Genomic DNA, 23,810 nt, shown 5'->3' on the forward strand with positions numbered 1-23,810 from the left:
CATAGGGAGGACAATGTTGTTATCCACTTTAGGTCATTTTACAGACAGAAGTTGGAAACACACAAGAGATGACACTAGACAATAAAACTGGTGATGCTTTCACCTCTACCGTGTTTGGTCTGGACCTTTGGACCTTCCAGTTTGGTGCGAACTGAAATTGCAGGTGGGAAAGGTGCCTCAGACCACTTTCCAGAGCAGAAGACAGACTAGAAGAAGGAGGTCTTAGATCAGATCAAACTGAACTACGGTTGGGTTGGTTTGCAGTTTGCAGTTTTTGGATGGTTCAGACTTTCAGACCAATTACAGGAAGTTGAGGCAGGCTATTACCAATTAAACCACAGAGGAAGTAAAAATGAGCGGCGGGAGCGCATGGGGACGCTTCTATCTGGGGTTGTTGAGATAACTACTGCAGGACGAGCTCGTTCATTTGGTGAACTGGGACTCTTCTCAAGTTCTGAGCTTAAAGTTGGTGCTACTGTAATATCAGCAGTTTGATGGAACTCGTTCATTTGTTTTTTCTGGGAAGTTGACCCACCATACTGACAACACACCCACATCAGAAGACCATGCCCCCTCTACAAACCAATTAGTGTCAAGACAAGCATTGAACACAGATGGAAATTTGGACTTAGAGTGGTGGGCAACCATTGCTGTGGTGCCCGGGGAGCAGAGAGGGTGAAGTGCCTTGCTCAAGGGCCCAACGATGGGCCCGACAGTGACCGTGCCGAGTCTGGGTATCGAACCCACAGTTCTGTCAGCAGTAGTACTCTAACTGCTGAGCCAGAGCTGTTTTGTGACAACAACGGTAAAAACGCTGTACTATTAAATTTGATTTGATTTAATTATATCATGCAGACGTCTTTAAAGCAATGTGAACCCAAACTAACTTGACCAATTGTTTACGAACTTCAGTCCAGATCTTGGACTTTTAGGTGTGAAAACACCCTGAATTTCGCTACGTTTCATAAAAACTGAAAAATGCATTTTTTTCATTTTTTTTTCTCCCCAGTGTAATCAGACATGATCTAATTTGACCATTCTGTGAAAAAAAACAAAACAAAAAAAAACACACAAATCAACACATACATCATCTTTGTTTTACTTTCATCTCCATATCTCCTACACATGACTGACTGACGACAAAAAGGTCCTGCTCAGGTACATTTCTGTCCAAAAAGGCCAGTGTAGTAAATGTAGCCTCAAAGGTACAGCAGTGTCCTTAAGGTTTAATTGCAGTTTGTTCTGTTAATGTTTTAGTTTTAAAGGTTTACTGCCATCACCTTTCCAGAGGAAAAGGGACATGTTTATACTTACTTACCAAAAAATAAAAAGCCTACCATCAAAACAGAACTTACAAAACAAAACCCTAGAAAAGAACAAATATTCATACTAAATATATACACGGGAATACTAAAATATATACACGGGAATACTAAATATATACACGGGAATACTAAATATATACAAAATATATACACGGGAATACTAAAATATATACACGGGAATACAGTAAAACAATATTATTAATTAATATTAATATTAATAATAAATTAATATTATTCCACAGCATTAGACAGCATGTATTGCCAAAATAGCGAAGTTTGATACTTTAAAACAGTATAACGTTGTTTTTATATTTAGTCTTAAAACGCCACAGCCCAAATATGGGCTACAAATCCATCACTGTGAATATCTAGCAGTATATCTGAAGCATTACAGGTCCAATATAAGCAGCCAAGATACCATATTAAAGCTTAGAATCTGTGCTTCTCATTGATTTTGCCATTTTCTCTTTAGTGTATTTCAGAAAATATATATTTCGGTCGCTAGATACCTTGACTGGAAAAAAATGTTAGGTACAGTATGCATATTTATACTTTTCATTAAGCCATTTTGTGGACATAATTATATACCGAGCGAACGGGCAGACTCTCAGGATTCTGATTATGTAAGCCATTATACTCTGACATGTACGGCTACTGATTTACAATAAAAAGAAAAAGGTAATAAAAAGATATTTTCCTCACGGAATTAGTCACTCATGCGCAATGGCCACTACCGCTCACAGACCCACCCGAACACTTTACACCACTGCATGTGTTAGGTTGTCCCCTTCAAAACGACACCATTTGTATCTTTCCTTCAATCCTTTCTTTAGTAATCCTCATGTTTGTGTAAAGAGTGCCTGGAAAAATCAACAGTACGAAATAAAAAATACAACCGATTCAAAAAAGAATGAAAGTAGCTAATTAATGATCTATATTAATAAATAATTATACTCTTATGTGCAGGAGGTTCATTCCCACGTATGTAATTGTAGGGGCTTGAGCGATCTGCTCATAATCGTCCTGGATTTGTGTGCCCAAGTATTGTCTGAAACAGAAACAGCCTGTTTAGTTGATAAGGAGAGGTTAGAAAGTGGTCGTGTAAAAAATGAATTATGACTGTTTTTGGTTCATAAACCCACACAGATAGCTGAAGTGGACCTCGGGGAAAACAGGACCATGCACGGAAACTGTAGAATCCGACTCCTGTGTCATTTCAACATTCAGTAAAATGAGGAGCTGCGTCTGATCACTGAAAACATGTTAATGCAGAGTGTGAACAGCCTCTTAATGCTGCTAGCTGAATGTGAGTTAATTCCTCATAGCAGAATTGGTGCAATGATGGTAAGTCATATGTTGCCATGGTGATCACGTTAGCTATTCTATAGGTATTCTATATGTTTTCCGCACATGCTAATGTTTTAGAGTTTGGCTCTATCCACTTTTTTCTCACCGTCAAACTAGGGATGTCCCAATCTAATCCTGTAGAGTAGCTGTAGAGTACTAAGCCTGATCCGGTTCCGAGCAGAGCGCCCTCTGGCATCCTCAAGGCTCCATTTCTGCATGAGATACTTTTCCTCCAGTTGATTGTCTTTTTTAATGCAGCCTAAAACTTGTGTGTAACCACACTCCCACCACATCTTTACTCAGAAATGGTTAGAAATGAAACTATGGTGAAAACACTCCGTTTTACCAGCGGGAGAATCAAATCAAATCAAATTTTATTTGTCACATACATAGTAATACACAGTATAACTTGCAGTGAAATGCTTTTTTGACAGTCTGCCCACATCAAAGCTATACAATAAAGATCTAAATTTAAACTTAACTAAACCTTAACTTAATGAAGTAAAGTGCAAAAGTGCAAAAGAAAAATAAAATAAAAATAAAAATATAATGTTACATTTAAGTTAAATTTAAGTTAAAAAATAAAAAATAAAAATATGAAAATATAGAAATATAAGCAAAAAAAAAAATATATATATATATACAGATGAAATAATGTGTGTGTGTGTATATATATATATATATATATATATATATGTATGTATGTATACATATGTACATATTTATCTGTATGTGAGTGTATGTGTGAGTTAAAAAGAATATTTTCGTTATTGTCCGTAGTGAGTTTTCCGCGAGCCATGGTTGTGTATTGTAGTGGGTGAGGGTCCAGTTTGTGTATGTAGATATTTTAACCGCACACCTTTATTTGGTTTGTCATACTTAATTTTAAACTTAGTTTTAAACTTTGACCCTTTGGCCTCATATAGGGACATTGTTTTTGGCAAAAATGACTTCCTGTACAAAGACTAAGTTTATTTTTTATATTTGTTAGGCCCTACTAATCCCAAATTATCAAATAAATAATCTCAGAATGTGTATTTTTATAACAAAGATTTTTTGATTTTATAAAGAATTTTTGTTTTTGTTTTTAAGTTTTAAGTATTAATTAGCAGCATATCTTACCTAAACTATATGGGTAAGTATTGGTATTTAAATCAGATTGGAAGAAAAGAGAATGTCTTTAAGCGTTAGACAGGGGCATAGGGGTGGTTTACAGGTTTACTCAATCAAATAAAAAAAAAACAAATAATATATATATATATATATATATATATATATATATATATATATATATATATATATATATATATATATATATATAAAATTACATACAATTTAATATAAGTGCAAACAGGATCATTCAAAAACATTGCTACTCCTTTATGACATCACCAGTCAATGTGACTAGCTGATTAGCCCTTCACCAATCAGTGGGCTGCCAGACCACCAACCCTCCACTAATTAAAAGAGGAAGAAAGTGTGTTCTTGGGTCTAGTAGCAGTAGACACTGTTAGAATTTAGCGGCACTGTCATTTTAAGTAGAGTGGAATTATTTATAGCAGTTTCCCAGCGTTCTCAGTACATGCTTACCTCTACATTCAGGGTTTGTTGTACATAAATGGGTACTTCAGCTGCGAGCATTCTGACAACAAATTGCACTCTTGCTGGAACACTCATTGACTGCGGCGCTGCTGTAGCTGCTGCTGTTGATGGCAGAATTCAAATCAAATCAAAATCAAATCAAAGTTTACTTTTGTCCCTAACTGAGTTACACCCTCTACAACCAGAAGACTGTCTGATATGTCATATATCAAAACAAGATGAACGTCAAGACAGAATGGATAGAACATAAAAATCTAATTAATCTAAATATAAATAAAGATTAGAAATAAACATGTATAGAATGCAGATTTAGAAGGATGGAAGTGGGCAGTTTAGTGTACGCAGTAGTGGATGAGGGCGAGGCTCATGAGTTCAAATTAAACACATTATAATTAAAGCACATTTCTTTTTTATATTGTTCTGTAATGGTTACATGATTTCCTTCACTCAGAAATGAGAGATTTGCTGCTGTTATTTGCACTACAAGAGGTGATATTTTAGCATTCAGATAAAGCGGAAAAATTCTAACCAAAAAATCAACAGCAAAAATCGGCCTAAACATATGTATTAGGAACATACCCAGTCAGACTGGATTACAAAATACAAACCAAACTATAAAATGCCAATTTTTTACCTGGAGAGACCCTCTGTCCTCAATATTTCTGCTTCTCTGCACCATGATATGTCAGTTTTTAAAACTTTGACCCTTTACAGGATTTTTATAGCTCCGATATTGGGTAATACTTTACTTGGATGGTCCATTGTAGCCTCGTAGACGCTTATCTGACATTTAACTAATATTCAGCTGAATCTGTATTAAATATAAATAAACTCTAAACTGAATCTAAACAACTGTCTATAAAATCTTACCCTAACCCTAACCTGAATAAACCCTACACCTTAACCCTAACCTGAATAAACCCTAAACCTAACCCTAACCCTAACCTGAATAAACCCTACACCTTAACCCTAACCTGAATAAACCCTAAATCTTAACCCTAACCTGAATAAACCCTAAATCTTAACCCTAACCCTAACCTGAATAAACCCTAAATCTTAACCCTAACCCTAACCTGAATAAACCCTAAATCTTAACCCTAACCTGAATAAACCCTACACCTTAACCCTAACCTGAATAAACCCTACACCTTAACCCTAACCTGAATAAACCCTAAATCTTAACCCTAACCCTAACCTGAATAAACCCTACACCTTAACCCTAACCTGAATAAACCCTAAATCTTAACCCTAACCCTAACCTGAATAAACCCTAAATCTTAACCCTAACCTGAATAAACCCTACACCTTAACCCTAACCTGAATAAACCCTACACCTTAACCCTAACCTGAATAAACCCTACACCTTAACCCTAACCTGAATAAACCCTAAATCTTAACCCTAACCCTAACCTGAATAAACCCTAAATCTTAACCCTAACCCTAACCTGAATAAACCCTAAATCTTAACCCTAACCTGAATAAACCCTACACCTTAACCCTAACCTGAATAAACCCTAAATCTTAACCCTAACCCTAACCTGAATAAACCCTAAATCTTAACCCTAACCTGAATAAACCCTACACCTTAACCCTAACCTGAATAAACCCTACACCTTAACCCTAACCTGAATAAACCCTAAATCTTAACCCTAACCCTAACCTGAATAAACCCTACACCTTAACCCTAACCTGAATAAACCCTAAATCTTAACCCTAACCCTAACCTGAATAAACCCTAAATCTTAACCCTAACCATAAACCCTAAATCTTAACCCTAACCTGAATAAACCCTAAATCTTAACCCTAACCCTAAACCCTAAACTATCTGCTATTATTAATATCACCATTATTACCCATCATTACTGTCATTACTCCGACCATCACTGCCATGACTATATTAGTTATTCTACACCATGATTATTATATTATTAGTGACTTTTATCAATAATTTATCAATAGTTCTGATCAGAGGAGAATGGGTCGGGTCCCCCTTGTGAGTCTTGGTTCCTCCCAAGGTTTCTTCCTCCAGCTCTGAGGGAGGTTCTCCTTGCCACTGTTGCCGTTGGGGCTCACTGGGGGTCTTTGATCCTTCATGTCTTCTTACGTTATTTCTTTTATTAATTACTAGTTATGTAAAGCTGCTTTGTGACGACATCAGTTGTAAAAAGCTACACAAATAAATTTGACTTGACTTTATTAATCTGTATCAGCATCAGTTATAGAAAACCCATATCGGTCGATCTCTAAAACAAAGCATACAGAAGTGGTGTGATCGTACCAACGGGTTTCCAAAGATGACAGTCCTCGAGTTCAACACCGCCGCCTCGTTTAGACGCAGGTCTGAAGAAAAACACTGATTGGAACTTTAAACACAGAGCATTCAGTGTGAGGATGGAGAGACCATTACTGCAGAATCCCACAGTAATCTGTGAAAAAGAGCAAAGAATTGCTTTTCCTAATAAGCGAGCAGTGCCTCAAATTGCTGCTAAATCACAGCGGCTCCCAGGGTTAAAGAGAGATTTATGTTTTACGAAATAATTAAGGCAAGGCCACTTAATAGACTTGTCCTGTAGCCAATATGACATTATATTAGCTGACCTTATAGCACTTTTCATAAATCAGTGACCTCTGTAATTTCGTATTTAAATCTGGCCCTGAAGCAGAACCAATCAGCAGTGTGCTTTGAGAGATGATGGGTACAGTGAGGGACATTTAGCATTGATTTTGCCCACAAAGAGCCCCTTCATCCCTGCTCCACTGCTCCAGGTGACATCATGGAGCCGGCCGAACTGGAGGGGAGTTTAATGAGAGCTAATTCATCTGATGGGAGCAATATGTGCTATTAGAATTTTAGCGGACTGGGTGACTTCGGATCTTACGGTATGTGTGTGCTTTGGGCGCTCGGGGGGAACAAAGGCGCTTTACTACTTAAATTAATTCCTAATGTTATTTAGATGATGGCTGTTAAGGATGCAGCGTTTATTAGTTGCCTAACGTAGGTCAGTTTAAAGACTTGAAAGACTGACCTACTGAAGACTAGGCAAACTTTTTTCTGCACAGCAAAATCACACAGTTGTAATTATGTTTTAATAATAATAATAATTGTTATAATTAATTATGACCATTTATTATAGCTCTGATATTGGGTAATACTTTACTTGGATGGTCCATTGTAGAAGCCTCGTAGACGCTTATCTGACATATAAATAACATTCAACTGAATCTCTATTAAATATAAATGAACTCTAAGCTGAATCTAAACAACTGTCTATAAAATCTTACCCTAACCCTAACCTGAATAAACCCTAAATCTTAACCCTAACCTGAATAAACCCTACACCCTAACCCTAACCTGAATAAACCCTAAATCTTAACCCTAACCTGAATAAACCCTAACCCTAACCCTAACCTGAATAAACCCTAAATCTTAACCCTAACCTGAATAAACCCTAAATCTTAACCCTAACCTGAATAAACCCTACACCCTAACCCTAACCTGAATAAACCCTAAATCTTAACCCTAACCTGAATAAACCCTAAATCTTAACCCTAACCTGAATAAACCCTACACCCTAAGCCTAACCTGAATAAACCCTACACCCTAACCCTAACCTGAATAAACCCTACACCCTAACCCTAACCTGAATAAACCCTACACCTTAACCCTAACCTGAATAAACCCTACACCTTAACCCTAACCTGAATAAACCCTAAATCTTAACCCTAAACTGAATAAACCCTAAATCTTAACCCTAACCCTAACATGAATAAACCCTAAATCTTAACTCTAACCTGAATAAACCCTAAATCTTAACCCTAACCCTAACCTGAATAAACCCTAAATCTTAACCCTAGCCCTAACCTGAATAAACCCTAAATCTTAACCTTAACCCTAAACTGAATAAACCCTAAATCTTAACCCTAACCCTAACCTGAATAAACCCTAAATCTTAACCTTAACCCTAAACTGATTAAACCCTAAAGTGTAGGTTAGGGTTAGGTTTTAGGGTTGGTTTAAGGGTAAGGTTAAGGTAAGCATGAGGTGCAGGGTTGCATTAATAGACTGTCCGTCCGTGAGCATCCACAAGGCTTCTACAGTGGACCATCCAAAGTGATTCCAAATACTAGAGCTATACAAATATTTGGCTTATATTTTTTATTTTTAATAGAAATATCTAAAATGTTTGCGGACTTTTTTTATTGTTTTGCACAAACACAAAGACATTACAATTACAAATCAGTACCAGCATCCCACCCTCAACCCCATCCATCTCCTCTCACCCCCACACTCCCCGTCCACTTGATGGGGAAAAAAAATCAATAAAAAAAAGTTCAAGCCCCAGTAATTTGTTTTTATGTTATTTGGATAAGCAGTTTGGCCAGACCAGGCATGTTGCAGAAAGTCAATGGAAGCGCTGATGTTATTCATTTAATGTGTAGAACACTTATTATTAATTCACATTTAAGGATTTTGCAACTGTATGATCCAGAAAGTTATTTATTCATTTATTTATTTATTTATAATATATTTGTAAACAAGAAATTATCCTGCACTAAATAAAAAACAAACAACAAGAGAAATCTCACTTAAAACAATTTAATGTAGCAGATAATTCAGTTTGTTGAGGTTTCAAACAGTCCACACAGTCCGTACGTGGAAACTGACATGATAAGATAAGATAATATAATCCTTTATTAGTCCCACAGTGGGGGAATTTACAGTGTCACAGCAGCAAAGGGATAGCAAGACACTCAGATGCAAAACATAAATAAATTAACAATATATACATAATTCTATAATATAAAGAATAGAATACCAAAAAAAAAAACTTAATTACAGATAAATGCAAATTGGCCCTTAATTGCACATGTGGGGCAAAAAAAATATTGCACATTGCACATTGTATTGTTGTTACATTAAGGGACCTCTATTCTCTGAACATGTGTGGAGTTTAAGTGTGTGTATGTGGTCCGCTGGGGGCAGTGCTGGTTGTAGAAAGTAGAAAGTAGGCCACTTTGCATTGATGATTTATTTATGGCACAAAACACAGTTCATTTACACCATTTACACACACATCAGTCCGTCCGGTAGATGAAGTTTTGCTCCGCCCACTCACACTGAAGTTATAAGGAGTGTTTCAACTCTGACTGCATTTTATTGAGTGTGGCCAATCACAACGTCTCTTTTTCCGGCGTATTCTGTCAACGGGTGGATATACTGGACGGCAAGTGAACAGTCAGTGCTCTGTTGAAGCAGGAAAACTGTGATGTTCCAGAGGACTGGGTCAGAACATCACATCACTGGTGTTTCGTGAGGCCCCACCTCACAACTTACAGGACAGCTGGAGGATCACAGATATCCACAGGGCATCTTCACAGGTCCATGCTTTGACGGGTCAGAGCTGCACTTGCACAACATTAGGCAGCTGGTTGTAATGTATTGGCTGGTTGGTGTACATTACTTTTTTAAAGGCACAGCTTGGAACGTGATGCTGTTTGCATCACTGAGCAGCAAATGGGACGGCATTGAACCTATTAAAGACCTTCCTGTGCTGTTTCCATCTCCACCTGCATTAATGTAGATGCATCCACAGCAAAACAAGGTCCTTCATCTCCAGCTAAAAGCTACCGGAGAAGGAATTAAAGAAATTACTCTCTCGCCCGGCCGTCCCAGAACCACGCCAGAACTGAGCAGCCTAACCTAATTTGTGCATCCCGTCCACATCTGTTGCATTTCGTCAGCAAACCATTCTTCGCTCCTAATCACTGTTCGCTGCTCCTTAAAGAACACTGAGAGGTTGGGGAATGAAGCCCCCTTTACGCAGGCCCCACTTGAGACATCACAAGGCGCCCATCCATGCAGCCCATCTACCTCCACGAATTGCCTTCCTCAAAGATCCGCAGCACAACAATTTGTGCGGGAGGAAAGCCAGGAGGCTTCGGCTTGTTATTGTTTTCCATCAATTGTCAAAAAAAATAAATAAATTAGTTCCAGAGAAAAAAAAAAGGTAATTTCAGCTTGTGGGGTATTTTCAGAATGGCTTTGTAATGTTTGCCGGCGAGCTCGCGATGAATAAAACACAAAAGGGAGCCTGATAACTAGGGGAGCCATTAAGACCATCGATGTGTGACTTATGCTGGGCAAAATACCGGCGCTATCGTGGAGGTACAGTGGATCGCGAGCGTGCTCGTCTGTTCGGGGGCCGTTATTGATTTCACCTTCATTTAATCAGTCTGCTGAATCCCATAAAACTACACTGCAGATGACAAGGAGTTTCATTCTTTAATGTTTGTGGGCTGGGATTGTTGTAGATCATGCGAAAGCTTCAGGCTCTTTCGCAACCTGGGAACTTTTCACAGCAGTGATTCAGAACTAGCTGCAGATCTGACACAGAACTCTCCTTCGTCGCCTCATCGGCTGTTACCTCTTCTTTAGCGAGTCCAGTGTGAGACAGTTGGAGATACGGGGATATGGCCTGTCTTCAGTTCTAAAATAAGATGAATAAAGGTGGTAAATTCAGAATCTGATCATGTGGCAGCAGCAAGTTTAGGAACTACAGTTGTGTCCAAATGTTTGGGTATATATATATATATTTTTCACATATTGACTATTGATTATTATTATTACATATTGATGTTCTAATTGTAATTAATTGAACAGATTCTGTCCAAGATTCTGTACGTTAAAAAGTAGTAAAATGATATGCCTTTTTAAATCTTACAGCATCAGCAGTATATGTCATTTTACCAGACTTGCCTTATATATGTATATAATTACTGTGATACAAAAACCTCATATCATCCAGGAGAAGGTAAACAAATATGTCTGTAAGAAGATATCTGTATTCAAAATCCTTTGATCTTGGAATTTTAACACGATGTAAAGAAAAACAACTGCCAGATTCACATTATGTCAAAACGTGAGATACATTTGCATGGTGACATCTGCTATCTGTATACCTGTTTACCTTCAGATCATACTATATTTCCACACACATTTATCAAATGTACAAAAAAGAAATAATAATATTCAACACTTACAACATCCTGCCTCGATATTCACATAATTTAGTAAATAAGAAGGAATTCTAAATCAGGACCTTTACCTGTTGAGTTTCTTATCTGTAATGTAAATGAAAAAACTAACAAACAAACAAACAAACAAAGTTTGTAGTAAAAATAAAGCTGTATCTGTGTTAAATATAGTATTATATATTATAGCATTGTATTATATTGCATCGTTTTCTTGTTTTGCCCTTTTTTATATCTTTGGCTCTTGTTAATAAACAGCTTGCTTTGACTCCATCTCTGCGAGTGTTCGTCCCAATATTATATGACAATATTATAATTTTTTTTCTTTTTTATTTTGTGTAAATTATATGTTATAAGTTTTTAACACATAGTCTGACAGCAGTATGCAGCTAATAAAAATACATCTTGGGGAAATAATATTAATATAATAATAACAAATAATATTTAAACAGTCATTTTCATATTCAACTGATTGTGGTCATGGGAATTTGGTCACTGTGGTTGGGAAATATTTTTCCAACTAGAACAGAAGATTTAGTATCTTCTCAATCTCAGTCCTCAGTTAATAATATTGTGGCAGCCCCTCTGCAATGCCTGCTAAGGGGGTCCTCACCGCTCTCCAGTTTTGGCTACCTAAGGCCAGGTAGGTCCAGGATGTCTCCTCTGGGGTTACTCTAATGTTAAGACATTACTAAAGAAACTTCAGCAAGTTAGGATGCTTCTGTTTCCTCCCTGGAGTTCAGGCAGGATAATGAACAGTAATATGCTGGTGTGGGAACTGCGGGCTGATGCATGTACCGTTCAGTTCATTATGTGCATATCTGTGGATGGACTAAATCTACCTGGATTTAGATTCCGCTTTAGTGAGAAATAGAATATTTCTGAGGATGTAAATGTTATAAATGCAGTAAAAAGAATAAAATGTAGATGCTTTCCTGCAATAGCAAATTTATTTACTCTCCAAACCCACCAGTGATCCCACACATGTCTTCTGAGTTTTAACTTTGCTGCACAGTGCCATGCATGCATCCCTTTCTTAGTTTTAATCTAAAATTATATTTCAAAATGATATGTAAAACAGTGTCTCGGGCATCAGGCGGTGTATTCATAAGCAGTTGGTTTAATAACGCTGTGTGAGGAAGCAGGGAAATGAATAACATAGAGATATGTTAGTTCTGCAGTCCAGCATCACCTAAACACTTTGGTCTTCTGGAGTTCAGTAAATGCAAGTCAAGAGGCTGGGTGCACAGAATGGGCTTCTGCTTAACCCCTTAACACTCCAAGACTTATCACACACTAAGGTGTATTACTCAGTAACTACAGGCCCTTCTGTACAAACTGGGGGGGGGCTGTTCTCTGCTAATAGCAGTTTGTAATAACACCCAGGTGCTCAGTCAGTCTCTCGTCACTTCAAGACTTGACCACTGCAGCTCTCTTCTGGCTGGTCTCCTTCTGCGCACCATCAGGCCCCTGCAATTAATCCAGAACACAGCGGCACGGGTCGTCTTCAATGTTTCTAAATTCAGCCATGTTCAGCTCCTCCACTGCTGCGTTCTCTTCACTGGTTTCCTGTAGCTGCTGCCCAGGTCATCAGATTCAGACCCCTGACTCTGGGACCAGCCAGCCAGCCCCTCCGTACTTTTGATGGCGATGGTCAAAAGCCGATCTGCACCAAGAGCCCTTCCAGCTTCAAGTACGGCTCGGCTCGACCCACCATCCTTTAAGATCCATGGAAAATGAGCGTCCAGACTTTTTACTGTCCTGCACCGAAGTGGTGGAACGAGCTTCCCCTGGGTGTCCGAACAGCAGAGTCCAACACTCGCTGTCTTCAAACCCAGACTGAAGACCCTCCTCTTCTGAGAGGACTTGGGTGAAGAGTAGAGTATTATGGTCTCCATATTGACTTGTGTTTAATAGAGTCTAAGATTAGAGGAGCTTTAAATTATTAGTCTATTTAAACTAGCTGAGGTTTTTCTTGAGTAAACAGTGAAGCACTTTTGTAAGTTGCTCTGGAAAAGAGCCTCTGCTAAATGCCTTAAATGTAAATAGCCTGTTTAAGGGTTCAAGTTGACTTGGGTAGAAACTTAGGATGGCAAGTTAGGATGCTTCTGTTTCCTCTCTGGAGATAAGGTGGGATAATGAATAGTGGTGTGCTGATGTGGGAACTGCGGGCTGATGCATATACAGTTCTTTATGTGCATATCTGTGGATGGAGATACATTATCATTCATAAAATGTAGAAATGTGGACTAAATCCACCTGGATCAGCTTTAGTGAGAAATTGAACATTTCTGAGTATATATGAATAAAATGTAGATGTTTTGCTGCAGTAGCCAATTTATTTACCATCCAAACCCACCAGTGAATCTGCACGTCTTCATTTAAGGTGTATTACTCATCAGGGTAACATCAGGGACTTCTTCTATACAAACTGGTGGGGCTGTTCTTTGGCAATAGAAGTTTATAATAAACACTTTCAGCCAGGCTGTTTAAGGGGTTGAATGAAAAAGTTAACTAGTAGCTGTTCTTCAAAAAATCTTCTAAAAGCAAGAAGAATTGATATTTTCAATTCACTTTCATTCACTCAGTACAGAATGAACCTTTAACCTTTAACTCAGTCAAGGTTTAAATAGTTTAATCACTTCTAAAACTTTAGAGTCTATCTTACGAAGTCTCGAGAAAGCTTTTGTGAATCCGGCCTCTCTGTATGTTCTCTCGATGCATCTCCACAGTGGAGTGAATGAAGATAATCAAGATACGATTAAACTGCAGACATTCTGCCTCAGTTCAGTTCAAGTGGTTTAACAGAAATGTGCCATCAACCATTCAGGAATTCCAGCCATTTCTAAAAGCTCCGGCATGATTCCGACTCTCCGATTCACGCACTCAGGCCCTGATGCTCTGTGATAGCAATTAAATCCTAAGTGACGTTGTCATGGTGACGAACAGATCAAACTGAGGAGATTTCAAGTTGGCTTGGGTAGAAACTTAGGATGGCAAGTTAGGATGCTTCTATTTCCTCTCTGGAGATAAGGTGGGATAATGAATAGTGGTGTGCTGATGTGGGAACAATAGAAGTTTATAATAAACACTTTCAGCCAGGCTGTTTAAGGGGTTGAATGAAAAAGTTAACTAGTAGCTGTTCTTCAAAAAATTCATCAACCATTCAGAAATTCCAGCCATTTCTAGAAGCTCCGGCATGATTCCGACTCTCCGATTCATGCACTCAGGCACTGATGCTCTGTAATAGCAATTAAATCCTAAGTGACGTTGTCATGGTGACCAAACAGATCAAACTGAGGAGATTTCCGAATAGTGGCTCTAGGTGTGTAAGAGCCGGGTCGATGGTTAAAGGTTCAGAGCTTGGGGCTCCAGCACCGGGGCTGAACACCTCTGCTTTGCAGGCGTCTGATTGGTCTGCGGTTGTTGTTGTTTGCTGTGATAGATCTGGGTCACACACTTCGAGTCTCTTCGCTGAGTTTCATCCCTCAAATGCATCCGAAACAAACAGCAGGTTCTGTTGCATCAGCAGAACGTTGTTTGTGTTTGGGAAAGTGCATTCCTGGGGCAGTGCCTTGTTTTCCCCGGGAGAGGATTTTCCGAGCGCATCGTTTCAGACAGCCCACCGAACCTCAGCACCGGCCACGTTTCAGGTCATATCTCAACGTGGTGAGCTTATTGACAAAACCCAGCCCCCAAATGTGCCTTTAAACTGCTCCTTCAAATCGTTAAAGGGATATTTCAGACCATGTCGGCTATGGTGGCTCATAATGAAGGGAAGGATAAATGACGGAAGAGGTCAGTTATGAGAATGAGATCGAAGATTTTCATTCACTGTCAGCATTTTTGTGCCTACTGTCCCTTTAGCCCGACTGCACATAAACAGCAGACCCTCGGCCTGGCGGACTGAGGCTTATGTGTCAGTTTCAGCCAATTGGACGTTTCTGACTCTTTGTTTCAAATTGGTGCACAAGCCCAAACGCTGAGATTCATGGACTGCATCTTTGGAAAACCCAAAATGATGATCTCGGAAAAAAACAAAAAACAAAAAAAAAACATGGGATTGCATCTCAGAGAATGGAGATATTAGACGTGCATATTCAGCTTTACAAACTTACAAACGTATCTGAAATCATCTGCAAGAAAAATGCCACCAATTTTTCAAACTTCATATCGTCGCTGTCCAATGCAAAACATGTATCTCCAAAATGATGATTTTACAGATAAAGGCAAAAATGGTCTGAACTTTGAATGGGGGTAAATTAAAGCAGTATTAAAATTAAAAGTAAAAGTAAAAGTTAAATTAAAAGTAATTTAAAACATTTCTATTGGTCCATTCATCCAGAATTATTCACACAGAGCACAGAAGCAGCTACAGGATTCAAACTTAAGGAGAAAATGAACGGACAAGAATGGAGATTCATGGTTTTCATTTTCTTCTTCTGTAAAGTCATCATACAGATACGTTTCCCATTAGAAAGTGACGATATGGAATTTAAAATATCAGTGGCATTTTTCTTGAAGATGAATATGCTTCAGCCACATGTCCAATATTTCAGCTCATTTTCTGACCATTTATTTATTTATTTATTTATTTATTTATTTATTTATTTATTTCAGTGATCATCATCACAGCGTCTTTGCACATGAGAGAAAGAAGCATCCAAGGATGTAGTTCAGGCTTTAACATTGTTGCCTTCTTTTGTAAAGTCACCATTTTGGAGATGTTTTTAATTGGACAGCAACGAAATAGAAAAACATACCCGTTTTTTTTTTTTGTTTGTTTTTTTTTTTTTTTTTTGGATAGACCGACAGACAGACAGACAGACAGACAGACAGATAGATACTTTATTGATCCTGAAAGACAAGTAAATACAGGGAAAGATAAAGAATCCAGATAAAGAAAATAAAAGTAATAAATAATAATGCATAATGGAATAATAGAACAATAATGAATAATAATGTGCAGTAGGAGTGTATATCATCAACGGAGCGTTTCACACCAAACACACCAAACCCCCCATTCTGATTGGGTGGAATTTCCATTTACTACCCCCCATCATGGGCAGCTGTATACATGCATTTCTGGACAAGCTGATCTGAAGGTAGAGCAGCATGTGGGCTGAGGTGGTAGAGTAATACTACAGGATTTTACACTAATATGACTCTATGGGTTCTGCAGCGTTACACAGCAGCAGTTCTGGAGAGAGGTTCTCCTCCTGCAGTGCCACCACCAAACCTCCATAGTGCAGTAGCAGCAGCAGCGCTCTGGCCCGGAGTGGGAATGATGGAGACGCCGTGGCAGGTGTTGTTGTAGGTGGATGTGGGCTCTTTAAAACTGGTATCTTTGTGTTGTCTGATATTTTGCCCCCATGTACATGGTTAGTAGGTGGTCCTGGTGACAGACTGTGGGATTAACTACAGTATAAGGAAATCGAGTGTTCATTTCCGGCACATTGTGAGTTCAGACTGCGGCACATTAAGGTAAACGTTGTGCACGTTGTGTATGTCCACGTTGTGTACGTCCACGTGGCCCGTTGTTCTCGGGAAGTCTCCTCAGATTGTTGGGTTGGAGAATTCCAGTTTCCGCACTGCTCCGTCTTCAGGAAGCGATGAATAATGTGGTGGATTCTCGGCTTGCCAAAGTTCTTCTCTGACCGCGTCCGTCCACTTTAACTCGGGTACTCTCACTGCGAGGCTTAGCCGGCAGGAGCTTTGCGTTTTCTTAATAAACACGCACCATGGGTGGTGATATAGCCCTCAGTCAGGCTAAAGGCTGTTTACCCTGTCTTTTTTTTTGTGCAGACTGCACCAAGGCCCCAACTCTGGCTGGGCAACATGTCTATTTATATATACAGTACTGCTCTCAAATGAGCCCTATTCTCCCCGTTATCCAGGCTGCCTCATAATGCAGGAATAGATTGCTAATTTCATGCTGAATATAGTCTTTGCGTGAGTGTTAAGATGCTGCATCAACCACTAAAGTTTATTATCTCTTTCTCGCTTCGTTTCAAGGTTAATCTCTCTCATATGCCCTTTGTACAACGTCTCTCTCTCTCTCTCTCTCTCTCTCTGTCTGAGAATTCAGTGAATTATTCATGATTTTCACTCTTGTTTCTTTCAGACTTGGAAAACTTCAAGACTCATCGGCGAAGCGCAGTGTCCGTGAGGGAAGGGCAGGGGGTGGTGCTTCTCTGCGGTCCGCCCCCTCACTCAGGAGGTCAGTACTGGATCTGCTTGGTTGTTAAAGCTGCATGAGACCCAGACAAGGTGTGATTAGATTGCTGCGTAGTTTGATATTATGCATATCTAAACAGCATTATGCAAAAATGTCGGCACGGTTAAGTCTCACTAATTACTGTGTATCTACTGAAGACATTGGAAAAATATATAAAACATAATGTAATATGTACAATTTTATATTACTGTTATTTTAATATTATAATATTATATAATGGTTTGATAATATTAGGGCACATTTTATATTTCTTCACTGTTCGATGAAAAACATGCATCTCCAAAGAGGTGACTCAAAATGTTTTGAACTCTGCATGGAAGTCAATGAAAAAAATGGAATATAAGAGTTTATTCCAGATAATTTAGATCATTTCTATTGGTGCATTCATCCAGAAGTATTTACACAGTGTACAGAAGCAGCTACAGGGTTCAAACCATGGAGAAAACTAAAAACATACAAAAATGGACACATTTTCATTTGTAAATCTGTTAACTTTAGTAAATAAGTAGGAATTGTGTCTAAAATGTGCTGAAAAAGGTCATATTGCAGTTTCCTGTGAACATCAACAACACACATCATTCTACCAGGGGTGCCCATACTTTTGCATGCAACTAGGGTTGGGTATATTATCGTATTTTTCTGTTTTTATGATAATTATTAGCCTATTATTATGATACAGTCTTGGTGTGGAGGGTGGGGTGGGGATGCAGCTTAGCTTGCGCTGTTTGAAAACCGATAACGATCAAATACAAAGTTCGGCTGTAAACAAGCGTAATTTCCAATGATTCATTCAATAAACCGTCAGTCTGACCGTTGCACTGTTAAACTGCTCTGAATCAGGACAGAGGAGCTGGTTAGCATTAGCGTAGTTAGCAGGATAACGGTCTGATCTCCACAGATCTAACTCAAGCCTGTCTGACTGAAACCCCACTTATGAACGTCTAGACGAGAATGACTCAGAGCGTCTGGTGTCTAATGATGGAGGGACTGCTGCTGAAAGAAAGGACAGAAACTGAGGTTAAAGGTTTTACCTCATGGTTTTGGATCTGTAGCCACTCACTAAGAAATATATATAGAAATATATATATCTTTTTTTTGTTTGTTTGTTTGTCTTTTTGTTTTGTTTTTTAAGGACAGAAAACAGTAAATCAGCTTCCTGCACTATATTCAGCCATGTGGGTCAAGAGGGTAAACATCATAATAGCATAAGAAATCAGTAAACTAATAATCAAAATCACTGAAAATGTGTAACTTTATTCTTTTGTGGTATTATTATTATTATTATTATTATTATTATTATTATTATTACAGTTTCAATTTCAATCCCTTAAAGAAGCTCCTTTTGGATCCATGAAGAATCATTTTAAATAGAAATAGAGACGACTAGACTTCATCATCTGTATTCAACCAAACAGTTTTTAGGAAAAATACTACAAACATGTTTTCCCTTATTTTGATTGTGATCATTTTCAATATTGATTTTCTGCCCAGACCTGCTTTCCCACTGTAATCTCTCTCCAGAAGGTGGATAAAACGTGTTCATACCTCACCAACAACAACCCTTCTCCTCAAATTCTAACTATTACCTTTTGAAATGACATCAAACAGAAACTATACATTAATAAGTGTGACGTTGGGTCGGTTCATTTCTCCAAAGTCATTTTCCTCTGGTTTGTTTAACACCTTCAACCACAAATGATGAACTCCCATTTGCAACCCCCAGCGCTCCCACAGCGCTCCCCCAGCGCTCCCATAGCAAGTGCAGGCAGGTCCTGCATCCCAGCGGAGGCTCTGCTGTTTATTTGTGAGCCACTTTCTCCTGTCTGTCTTCACACACTGACAGCCAGCTTCCTGCACTATATTCGGCCATGCGGGTCAAGTGTGTAAACATCATAGAAGCTTTCAGAGACAGCAGCCCTGCTCTTGAGCTGTCAGTCAAATACACACACACACACACACACACACACACATATATATATATATATATATATATATATATATATATATATATATATATATATATATATATATAGCATTGTGCAGAGGTTTATTGGTTATTTAGAATGACCTCTTTGATCAATAAGATAGTCTTTACTGTAAAGATTACATTACAACAGATGCAGGTAAACAGAAGTCGTCCCTAGACAGCAGAGACAGTTACTCCAAAACTATTATTTTTAGCAAAAACAAAAAATGAGGTGTCTCAATACATATATTTGGGACACCTCATTTATAGTTATTTTGTTTATTCATTGCTACTACATTTAAAGTGTGGTGTTAATTGTAGGCTTTGTTGTTGTACTGCGGTGGGGTGTCCATATATATATATATATATATATATATATATATATATATATATATATATATATATATATATATATATATATGTGTGTGTGTGTGTGTGTGTGTGTGTGTGTGTGTGTGTGTATGTATGTATGTGTGTGTGTGTGTGTGTGTGTGTGTATGTATATGTGTGTATATGTATATATGTAGAGGCACCCCAATACTATATACACACTACTTTTACTTCACCATTCTCTCTCTCTCTCCACCTCCTGAAATCTGAAGCCTTCATTAACACCACCCTATAAATGTAATGGCCTATATTAATGAATCCAGCAGCATGTGTTTCAACAGCTGATTAACGGTGTTGACAGGGATGCCAGAAAAAAGCACACCTTTCCTGTGCAAACATTTTGTGACGTTCATCCTTTTGTATTTCTCTCATGCGTTTGTATCGTGTGCTCATTAACATTACGGGACTTTCTAGTGGGAATTTCAAGTCCCTGGCCTGGTTTGTCAACAACACCAGCAGCGACAACAACAACAACAACAGCAGCAGCAGCAACAACCACCACATCTCAAACATCTCTCTGAACTTTTTGTTTTTATCTCACATTTCTGAGAGTATTTCAATACTTTTCAATAATAACTTATATTAGAGCCCGACTGCTGAACATGTGGCTGAAATCTATTCAGGGCTAAACATTCTGATGATCGATTTTGCCTGATATCATTTTATATGTAAAATTAATGTTTAAATTTGATTCTGCAGCAGCTTTAGTTTAGCAGAGTTCACTGGCAGTTCTGTTACACAGCAGATCCTCCAGTCTTTAATATTCAATATATTCTGTACATAATTTAAATCTTGTAGCACTGGGGGCGGAGCTACAGATGATTCCCTCTTATTTCTTTTTGTACTATTTTATTTCTAACAAGTTATTCTAAAGCTAAATGTAAGATTTACATACTTGATTCATTTCATGCTTGTTTTACACTATGTGAAATTCAAATCCTGTACTGTCCAGAAATTTGGAACCACTTCAATCATACATGAACTTCAGCAATTGCATAATACATATTTAAATATTATAAATCAAAAATTTTAATTTTTACATATTTTTTGTTTGATATTTCATGACTTATTTGTGTCAAACAAGATTCTATTAAATTCTCTGTTTGCAGTCTTAGAGTTACAGTTTTAGGTTTTCTGCCTCTTTAATTAGATTTAATTAGCACTTCATTATAACTTCATTTTGGAGGCGTATTACAATAACCCACAGATCTGTTCATTACTCTGGATACTTAGCCGTAAAATTAGGTTCTCTAGTTGCACAAATGCAAGGTGCTGCCTAATTGTCAGGAGATCGCTGGTTCAAATTCCACTGATGCTCTGAAAAGCTGAAAAGGTCTGTATTTATTGGTGCTCTTACTGTATCAATATCAGCTGATATTACGTGACAATTCTCTGATGTATTGATCAGGCTTTACTGCATGTAACTCTGCTCTACTGAGTAGAAGACAGATGTAGAGGGGTGTAGACGAGAGGGTTTAACAGCACAACCTGCATAGTAGCATGTAGCTGACTGTGAACTCTTCTAATGCCATTATTTTTTATTCTATTAGATTTAAAAAGTGAAAAACAACAACAGATATTCTATTATTTAATGCAGGTCGGAACCCTGCAATGGAAGAAGTCCATCTCTCTTAATATACATTCAGAACGTTCATTTTTAGATATATATTTATATTTATAATTTTTTTATCATTTTAGAATAATCATTTTTAGTTTGTTTTTCATCACAGATTGATCAGAAATGTGCTGTAGATGTGATGCAATTAAAATCTAGCTCAGTTTCGTGATGCTGAGATCAGCTGTGATGTTGACAGGTCTGTCTGCTGTCTGCTTTTAATCTTTTCTTTTTTATTTTTATTATTATTATATATATATATATATATATATACATTGATTTTGCCATTTTCCAAACTTCTTTTTTTGTATTTATTTTTCAAATTTCACCTTCAAAAGCCCTCAATAGCTAATTGTTGCTATCACACAATATCTCCAAAATTTCATCTTTACATGAGAATGTAGTGAAAGTCAATACAAAAATATTTTATTCCAAGTCATTTCAGAGCATTTCTATTGGCTCATTAATTCTGAAATTCTGAGGCCGTATAAGTTAGGTTCATATTATGCTAAAAAGTTGAAATTAACAAAAATGAAAAAACAATATATTTACAGGACAACAATGATACCATATGAAAGTTACGTATGAAACATGCAGAAGTTTGGGCACCTTTGTTCAAATGAAATTTTGAAAAAAAAAAGAAAATTAAATAATCTACATGAATTAAATACCCTATATTCTTCATGTCTTAGCTCCTATATTTCTTCCAGTGTGTTGAATTTAATAAATAAACAGCAAACACATATTCAGATATGCAGAAGTATGTCTCTGTAGACATGTCCACTTATTCACACTCGCACATAATGTACCTGGTGCCCAAACTTTTGCATTTGATTGTATCCATACTGCTGTTTATCATGACAAAAACGTCTTCAAGTACCATGATGTTTTTATTATTGTGGCCCCATCTCCCACCCTCACTTTATCACCACTTTTATCAACATATATTTACAAAGGACTCGAAATGCGACAGACTGACGTGACGCGCTCTCCCTCGAGCGCCGGAGATTGTCGGTCTATTTTTGAAGAACCAGATTTAATTATTTCTCTTGTGTCCTCAGAGTGGAGCTTACAGTGTCGCGGCAGACAGAGGAAAACAAAATGCTATTTCAGCTCTCAGCACATAAACGCTGGAATAATTAAACAGTGCCGTGTATCAGATGAGCAGACTTGGGCATCAAAGAGGCTGATATCACACACTTGCATCAGGCACAAAAGGGAGCTGTCAGCCAGCGACAGAGCTGAGATGCAGGCAGGTTATATCCTAACAACGGCTCCATCGTCTCCTACAAAACACTCACAGCTCCTTCTGAAGGGGTCCGCTCCCTCTATGAGGTACCGCGCTTCGACTGATGCCTCGAATTGCTGAGGGACTCTTCTGCCGCACTCTTCCCTGACAGGAAGGCAGTTTAGGTCCCGTCTGCATCCCAAACCTCAAATTGGGCAGCACTTTGTGGCCAGAAATGGCCCGACTGCTTTCTAATGCCGCCAGGAAACACTACACATTGGCTCTGATCCCGTTCTCCGCATTAATATCAGTCTGATAGCAGCTGACAATGCTGGATCAGATATTGGAGAGACAATGAAGAAGAAATCGGATCGGATCTGAAACCAGCCTAGCCTGAAATAGCACTGAGTTCTGGTACACTCTGAGCTGGGCGGGTTCTACATGGTGGTACCTTTTTGTTTGCTGCTGAGGAGAACCCTCCTGCAGGAGGGTTTATTTGCATTGAAAAAATTACCTAGACTAAGAACCATTTAAGCGTTCTGCTGGTTCTCGTTGTCGAGTTGTCATGGTTCTACATAGAACCAATTTATTCATGAAAGAACCCTTCATTTTTATATTTTTAGATGTTAAATTAAAGAAAACATGAAGATATGCACCAATACACCATCAATACCCCACCAGTACTCTCAGTGTGTGGTTAGCTATGTTGAAGAAATCATACCCAGTTAGCCTGGGTTAGCATTTAGCATCGTACCCAGCCTCCCCTGGTCAGACCGTCTCTTTTCCTGTTGGCCTTTTAGCTTTGTAACCTCACTTTAATAATCCCCCAAATTAGCTGTTGTGTTTACGCTGGAAAGGCTTTCTCTAGTGGGTGGGGTTTATGTATATTTTGAAGTGTACATCCATAGGGCCCTATCTTACACCCTGCACAAGGCGAGTGGTGATGCTCATTGCTATCTTCCACCCCACCAACAGTCTATCTTCACTCCTTCCTCCTGCGTGGTTTAAACAGCAGCGCTGCTTGTGAATATCTCTACGCTGATGGGCGCGGTGGTCTGGAAATGAAG

General features: G+C 38.2%; 1 protein-coding gene across 1 annotated transcript in view; it reads left to right on the top strand.

Moving 5' to 3' along the window:
* Positions 1-23,810, top strand: part of cntn4 (contactin 4) — a 259,500-nt gene that overhangs the window by 98,373 nt on the left and 137,317 nt on the right. Inside the window, exon 5 of the mRNA XM_072684921.1 lies at positions 17,431-17,526. Coding sequence (XP_072541022.1) covers positions 17,431-17,526 — 96 coding nt within the window. The remainder of the gene's footprint in view (positions 1-17,430; positions 17,527-23,810) is intronic.

The sequence above is a fragment of the Salminus brasiliensis genome, chromosome 7 (genome assembly GCF_030463535.1).
Source record: "Salminus brasiliensis chromosome 7, fSalBra1.hap2, whole genome shotgun sequence".
Classification (NCBI taxonomy): domain Eukaryota; kingdom Metazoa; phylum Chordata; class Actinopteri; order Characiformes; family Bryconidae; genus Salminus; species Salminus brasiliensis.